The following is an 8,214-nucleotide window of genomic DNA, read 5'->3' as shown; positions in this document are numbered from 1 at the left end:
ATGCTCTTTCCGTGTTAAATGTAAGCAGGCAAGAATTGCACATTCTTATAGAATGGTTCCCATGATTTGCTTGCATGCTGATCAGTCTTGAAATATTTTTTATCCAGATGAAGTGACTGCGACTAGTCTCTTAGATGAACAACAGATTTATATGGTTCTCCTTGATACATCTTTCAGCTTCAAGGGGAAAGTGAGATTTGTAAAGTTGAGCTGAAGTCCATTGGGGAAATTTATGAAGTCATCGGATATTTCAGGTATTGAATAAGAGCTGGTTCTATTTATGTGAAGATTGACTGGATGGAGTGCTGATATGATGGACCATTTAAAGCAATACTCGTCATTATTTTGAATATTAACACATGCCTTTTTTGATTCTATACAGCTGGGCAGTTTAATATAGCTTGACCCTCTCAATGAATGTTAATATTGATTTCTAAGTGTTTGATGCAAAAAATGCTCCACCCAGAGCTTTGGGCCTCAAACATTTCACTTTTTTCATCAATAATCTCCAATAGCTTACAAAAAATTCCTTCAATATCCTGTCCATCCAAAGCTATTACCATAGGAGTTTTAAAGGACTTAATGCTTAAATCAGCATGCTCTTCTCCTCCAGATAGCATCGAGTATTTAATGAACTCGGCAAACAATTCAATGCTGAATTTAACACTCCCTTTGCAGAGCATTGAATTCTTGAATTAGATTGAATACATCTGGCTTACATTGGCCGTGAAGCCATAACTGCGACCTCAAAATTTTTGAACAAAATTTGTCTAATTCGTTTGTCCACCGTTTGTCCATGTTTGTCCACCCAAAATTTTCGTTTGTCCTCCCTTCAAATAAATTTTAGAGCAAATTCTTTTTATTTATAGGAAGTCTGAAAAATGAAAAATCGTCTAAAACGCTCCAATTTTGAGATAAACGTATAAAACTAACTGCAATCGTTTGTCCACCTCGAGTTCTATATACATACCAAATATTATCGTTTTTCCACCCCCCGTTTAGGAGAAATTTAAAAAACAAATTTTGCACTGAAAAATTAAAACTCCCCTTAAATCTCCATAAATCAATTTTTATCAAAAATTCAAACTGCTGTTTGTCCACCTCGAGTTCTTTACGTATACCAAAAATCATCGTTTGTCCACCCTCTGTTTAGGAGATATTCCAAAAAGAATTTTTTTATAGCAACTCTCAAAAAAGTACGTATACACCACAGTGTACCTCTACTGAGAATTAAAAAGTCCTCAAAAATTATTATTTTTCAAAAATTCAAACGGCAATCGTTTGTCCACCTCGAGAAATGTATACAAACAAAAAATAAATAAAACTAAAAAAGTCATCGTTTGTCCACCGTTGACAAACGATGACTTTTTTAGTTTTATACGTCTATCTCAAAATTTGAGCGTTTTATACGATTTTTCAGACTTCCTATAAAAAAAAAAGAATTTGCTCTAAAATTTTTTTGAAGGGTGGACAAACGAAAATTTTGGGTGGACAAACATGGACAAACGGTGGACAAACGAATTAGACAAATTTGGTTCAAAAATTTTGAGGTCGCAGTTCTGGCTTCACGGAGCCGCTTACATTTGTCAAAAAAAAACTTTTATGTTTAAAACATCTTCAAGTTTGTTTTCCAACATGAATGTTTCAACATTTCCTCCAAAACATTGGCGAATCCTCATGTTTTGTATGTGTTTCCTTATTTACCAAAATCTCTCCCCTCAAAATATTGTAGTTTTAGACCGAGAGCCAGCGACCTAAAGTTTGCAGGTAATTGATTAGTATTCAGCCCTATGAAATATGTTTAAGGACATCCCCAGGCATGTTACTGCAAAAAAAAAAAGTCTCGTCAGCCGTGACAAAAACGGTCTGCCAAGCACTTGAATGTGAAAAAAATTTTAAATTAAGAACTCGACCTTAAATCAAAAAAAAATATTTAAAGAGAACGGCAACACTTACAAAACTAAACGATACCTTTTTTTAAAGGTAAAAAGTTATACTACTTTCTGGTTTTTATATAAATGTTTTTTGATGAATAGTTTTCGAAACAAAAAATTTCAAACACAAGATTTTGAAACAAAATTCAAAAAAAGTTCAAACAGTTTTTATTCCAAAAAATCTACCCAATTAAGTACTAACTTTTTTTCCAATTCTTATTTCACTTATATATTTTGAGTCAAACACCGAAAACCAGAAGTCAAAATCTCTTTTACTTTTTGATTTTTTTAATAAATTTTTAAAAAACATTATTATTATAGGAAATTTAATTCTCTACAAAATTTGTTAAGAACAATATCTCAAAATTATGCTTTGTTTACGAGATATATTGAAAAAACCAAAAAGGGGGCTTTTGCACCCCTATCTCCAGTTCCCACCCTCTCATTTAATAGCACTCCGCGGTTTTATCTTTTTTATAACCCATTGAACGATTCCTGCAATAAAACCCGTGAACATCTTACTTCCTTTCTGAAAGACATAATTAATAGCCTTAATTTTGGCGTTGGTGAAAAAATAGAAGGTTTGGTAATTTTCAGTTTTCTCAAAAAGTAAAAGAGATTTTGACTTTTAGTTTTTGGTGTTTGACTCAAAATATATAAGAGAAATTAAAACAAAAAAAAATAATACTTTATTAGGTAAATTTTATGACAAAAAAAACTGTTTGAACTTTTTCGAATTTTTTTTCAAAATTTTGTGTTTGAAATTTTTTGTTTCAAAAACTATTCATCAAAAAACATTTATATAAAAACCAGAAAGTAGTATAACTTTTTACCTTTAAAAAAAGGTATCGTTTAGTTTTGTAAGTGTTGCCGTTCTCTTTAAATATTTTTTTTTGATTTAAGGTCGAGTTCTTAATTTAAAATTTTTTTCACATTCAAGTGCTTGGCAGACCGTTTTTGCCACGGCTGACGAGACTTTTTTTTTGCAGTAACATGCCTGGGGATGTCCTTAAACATATTTCATAGGGCTGAATACTAAGCAATTACCTGCAAACTTTAGGTCGCTGGCTCTTAGACTATTTTGTTTCTCCTGAAAAAAATAAACTCTTTGGTAAATGGGAGGAAAAGAGCGCGATGTATGCAATGTACAAAGTTTTGTCTCTTTTGTAATGGCGGCTCGCGTTTGATTTTACTTTTCCTGCATTTTATATTTTCTAGTGAAACCTTGATAGCCACAGCAACATATTAGTTAAAAAAAAAAACATTTCTGTGCTCCATTTGATAGATAAATAGAACAATTAAAAAAAAAAAATAAATAAATAATCTTCTCAGTGTTGTTTGTGAAAACAATTTTCTAAAAAAACAATCTACCACACAAATTCTTCGGCACGCCACACAAATTCCACCACCATTTCCAGCATCAAAATACAAAATGCACAGCCTCAGCCTTGTGCATTTAGAAAAAAAAACATAAAAAAATGACCACCACCAATTGATTTGGAAAATAAAGGTATGTTTATTTTAAAATTGATAAATTATATAGTTCTTGATTTTTCTGTCTTCTAGTGGAGATCAATTCCAGACATCGATGACTGAGTTTACAGTTCAAAAGGTTCCTCCACAGACTTTGTAGTGTAAGTTAATAAGATTCCCTTCTGTGCTTTGTGAAGCTGATGGTATTATTTTTTTTTTCTTAGGTCTGCACCCTCCGACCACTTGTTGATGTTTTCGCTCTAATCCTAGACAAAAACAACATTCAACAATTCTATATATGGAGTATAAAAATGACGTCAGAGACTCCTTGCTCGCCACAGTATTGGATGCAGTTCGTTCGAGTGACAATCAAGATGTGCACGTTCGTATTACAAACAGATTGCGAGGCATGCATTTTGTTTCCCTCAACAGTTGTGTGGATAGATATAAGATTTTAGAGAAATTCAAAGCCAACATTTCTCATAGTGGTCTCAAGTAAAGTGTCACACAAGACGTATGTTTTGATATTATATAATTCGACTGAATAAATCTAAATCTCTAACCAAAGTTTCAACTTCAGAGTTTATTTGTAATTTCATGTGTAATTTCAAAAGGTTTAGTTTCACTAGGAACAAACTACTTCTTTTACGTACAAATTTCACCACATAATTACGTACTTCCAAATTCGAAGTTTCAGTGATTATTCTGTAGCTAAAAAAGTACTGGCAAATGTACATCTGAAGCACTTCCAGATGTGCTTCGCTGATGTAGTTTTGAAGTACATTTTTCTGTACTTTTAATGCAGGGGAAACTTATTTCATCTTTCATGCAAGAAAGAGATAGCTGCTTCACGTATTCTTATATACAGAAAGTATATAACTGAGTTTTTTCCCGAGCGCCTATCTTTTTTCAGTGGAAAAGAAGTACTTCCTTTACGTACATATTTCACCGGTTTTTTCTGTAGTTCTGCGTTTGCTGGGCAAGAGCCAATGTGATTTTAAAAAGTTAATAAATTAACGTTAGTTATTTGTTTTTTCGCATTGAATTTGACATCTATTTGTCGTATGTCGTAAACAAGTGTCGAATAAAACTTTGCTAATTTTTGTCGTATGTGTCACCAATTTGTCGTATGTGTTTGGCTAACAAATAGTTTCTGTGAAAGCGTTACATACGACATCGGCATATTGGAGAAAATTGACTATTATTTGTTTCTGGATTGGAATATTGAAATAATTCTAACATAATTCAATAGACAAATATTTTCTGTATATGTCATATTTTTAAAAAAATTCACCGTACAGTTTTCGAGAAAAAAAAATCTGAACTTTAATTGCGTTTACCCAAAAGTAGCCGAATGTAACATACGACATTATTTTATTGAGGCGACGAAATAGAGAAACCTCGTTACATTATCCTTGCTCTACAAACTGAAAAAAATATCTGCTGACCCTACAATTTTTGATCACTGTGATCTAACAGACGGAGTTTATCTAAACTCCGATGTCTACCCACATGAAGACCTAAATATATCGTTTGAAAGAAACAGATATAGCTTGTTGTACAGAATGTATACCGATTTTCAGAAAACATATTATAATAAATCTAACAACGAACCATTACTTTCCTGGGAGCTATTTAAATCGCGTTCCCCAATTGTTGTTATAGACTGCAGACATCAAAACGAAACCTTAAAAACAGGACCTGTCGACATACGCCTGGAGATGAGAACATCAAAAAATATACCAGCAAACACATCAGCTTACTGTCTTATGCTCCATGATCGTATAATTGAATATAATCCACTTGATCAAGTAGTCAATAGAATTGTTTGAATTCAGAAATGAAAAGTGTGAACATGTTAAAATAAAATAAATAAATTTTGTTATCAAAAAAAAAAAACAGTATTTTGTTTTTCTTTTAACGCTAATTCAGGTTCTCAATGGTTGCGCTGGTTGTTTTGATATTTTTTGTTGTTGATCTATCGAGCTCCGAAAATTTTTATGAAATAAAAACAACATACATTTTTTTAACATTTAATTTTTTCAGAACAAGTTTTTCATACATTTTTACATTTTATTATAATTTTACAATTTTTGACATAATTAATTTTTTTGTTTTACATTTTTACACAGGCTTGTATCGTTGTCTTTTAAATCCATATGGTAGCGAACTATGGTCGCCAAGAAAACAACGTTTTTTAGATTTAACGCTGTAGGTTTTTATCTCTGGAATTGTTATCACCTGATGATCTTTCGTCCGTCGAATGTTTTCAGATCTAATTAAAATTTTTTCACTGTCTGAAGAAGATGAATTTAGTACAGTTTCTTTGATGGAGTCAAAATTAATTTATTTAGATGCGGCATAATTCAGAAAAGTCCCTTTCACCTTGCAGACAACGTATTCCATATTATCTCTTGCGCTTAACACTTTATACGAGTAATTCTTAGGCCCTCCATCAACGAATTCTGTGATATAGCTTCCAACTCCGTAACTTTCCAATTCGTCTGTCATATCACCGATGAATTGTCCAGTAGGAGGTTCGAATTCTCCTTCACGATTTATGTACATAGATAACAGAATCAGTATCGTAATACAAAACTCTTTCTCCTAAGCTCTCCAGATAGTTATATAGTTTAAGCCGTGCTAAAGTTGTAGTATAAGCAGCAACACAGACATTTACGGTAGACAGAGAGTCGATAGCTTCTTCTTTCATCTCGAAGTTAACGAAGACGTTTTCTTCATTCACAGGGAGAATGTGAAGCACTTCAACCGATGGATGCGTTAGCAAATGAAAGAAAGTTGAAGGGTTGTTCACAACAACAGTTTGAAGCTGATTTTCACGTTGCCCAAACTTTCCCCAAAACGAATTTAGTATCAGTTTTGCAAACGAGATCTTTTTCCTGGATTATTACAAATCTCCGAAAATTCCAGTTGAATATTTTCTTTTACAGGAAAATCTGAAATATATTTTTCCTTTTCTTTCTGCGACGAACACTCACTTGGCCAGCCAGATGCTTCTTGCTTTATTTTAAGGAATTTGTTCATCATAGATGTGAACAGCCCATCATCTGAATTTTTATCCGGGTTATACTGGACTACATTATACTCCCATATTTCAAATATATTGAGCATGATGTATCCTTTTTCCACTGCTTTATTGACCTCGTCAATTACCCAAGTCCCAACCAACGCTCTTTGCTCATCAGTATGAGAACACAATGATTCTACATTTCTCTCATCACTACAGCTTCGACATAGTGAGAACATGAGCTTAGAATTTTGCTTTATTGGTAAAACTGGGCGAAGCAGGTTTTCCGGAGGTAAAATTTTACATTTCACGAGCCCATTCTTTCCTTCCAAATTTGAAGTAGTTGAGCAGGCTGAATCACCAGTGATGTGAATTTTGGGATGTCCAATGGGGAATTTTCCATTCTTGCATACCCAAGGGTAGAGGGAACATATATCTATGTACCTTATCTTTTCCCCTTTTTTACACTTGTAGAAATCGACGACATTTCCGGTTCGGCCGCCATAAAAAGCATCGCGAGGATTTAGAGGGGAACTTTGAATAAGTTCTTGGTAGTTTAAGAAATCTCTGACTTCTTTTTTAAACAACTTGAGATTCTTCCGAAACACACAAGACCACATTTCAATTACCTCGTAACCGAAATCCCTCAGTCTTTCTGTTGTCTCATACCTTCGGTTCAACGTGTCATTCTCGTTCTCGTGCAGAGGATCATCCCGTTTATGCTTCAAGCAGAGAGGGTGACAATGGTAATAGCATCAGGGGTATTCAAAAATTTGATTGGTTTCTTGACAAAAACCATCAACTTTTACCCCGTTGATTAAAACCTCTTTTCCTTTATACGAATGTCTGATGTTTATTTTTCCATTACGTTCTTCCGAAATCATCCACTTGATGGCTTCTGGTGACTGATTGTCAACACATCTGTAACCGTTTTTCGGTATTAGTCCGATAGTGTCTGGTTTTAGAAAGTTCCGCCTATATAGCAAATTCCAAGCTGAAGCAATCGTTACCGATTCTATAAATGGCTCAACGTTACATTGAGTCAGAAAAATTTTTCGGAACTCCAAGCACGCCCCTGTCAAAATTTTGACATCACTTTTGCAATATTCAAAATAATCATTTTTATGTTCTGAATACCATTTTAGGAAAATTGCACGTTCTTCCGTTCGCATAGTATCTGCACTATAATATTTCATTGGTGGCAATTTTCCAATATATCTCCCATTGTCTTTCGTATTGAAGAGATACGGAAAGTAACCTTTCTTTAAAGCCAGTGGCGTAGTTACCGCTGTATCAGCTGTATCCATGTAACAGGGCCCCCGGGATATAGGGGCCCCAAAAGATACAGAGCATAAGACGCGTGTAAAAACATTCACTAAAATCTATAAACTTAAAATATTTTATTATTAAAATTGTTATGATAATTATTTTTTGTACACACGTCTATTTTTTTTCGTGTCGATAGATTTTTTCCCTGTGTTTCTATCAACGTCCAACAAACTAATACTACTACGACTTCAAAATGTAATTCGAAGACACGCAAATCAGGACAAAAGTGGGTCTCGCAAGTACGTTTGTCTGTCTGTATAGAGAACTATAGTTGAAAAAAATGGTACCTATATGAAAGGGGAAAAATAAATTTTCCACAAAAAATTGGGGGAAAGGGGATGGGTGGGTGAACAATTGGGGTGGGTGTCAAAAATCGTGTTTTTTTACGATTTCTGTCAAAAGTAGACCCCCTGTCGATTTATTGGTTTTTGATTTTTATCTTTTTCAAAA

The 8,214-nt window shown here is 33.6% G+C and overlaps 1 protein-coding gene and 1 long non-coding RNA gene across 3 annotated transcripts; one reads left to right on the top strand and one right to left on the bottom strand.

Moving 5' to 3' along the window:
• Window positions 1-3,186: 3,186 nt before the first annotated feature.
• LOC129906921 (uncharacterized) lies at window positions 3,187-3,981 on the top strand. Of its 2 annotated transcripts, XR_008770890.1 has the most exons (3): window positions 3,187-3,444; window positions 3,501-3,568; window positions 3,632-3,981. It is a non-coding gene; the product is annotated as an uncharacterized LOC129906921 (long non-coding RNA). The 2 variants fall into 2 exon arrangements; XR_008770889.1 differs by having other exon boundaries at window positions 3,501-3,981.
• A 2,300-nt stretch (window positions 3,982-6,281) lies between these two features.
• On the bottom strand, window positions 6,282-7,742 carry LOC129907904 (uncharacterized). Its single transcript, XM_055984399.1, has 2 exons — window positions 7,245-7,742; window positions 6,282-7,157 (listed from the first exon to the last, which is right to left on the bottom strand). The coding sequence occupies exons 1-2, from the start codon at window positions 7,740-7,742 to the stop codon at window positions 6,282-6,284; spliced, it is 1,374 nt and encodes a 457-aa protein (XP_055840374.1).
• Window positions 7,743-8,214: the final 472 nt, after the last annotated feature.

The sequence above is a fragment of the Episyrphus balteatus genome, chromosome 1, assembly GCF_945859705.1.
Source record: "Episyrphus balteatus chromosome 1, idEpiBalt1.1, whole genome shotgun sequence".
NCBI classification, from domain to species: Eukaryota; Metazoa; Arthropoda; class Insecta; order Diptera; family Syrphidae; genus Episyrphus; species Episyrphus balteatus.
The sequence above is the reverse complement of the archived record's forward strand: the minus strand, read 5'-3'. Positions and strand labels throughout refer to the sequence as shown.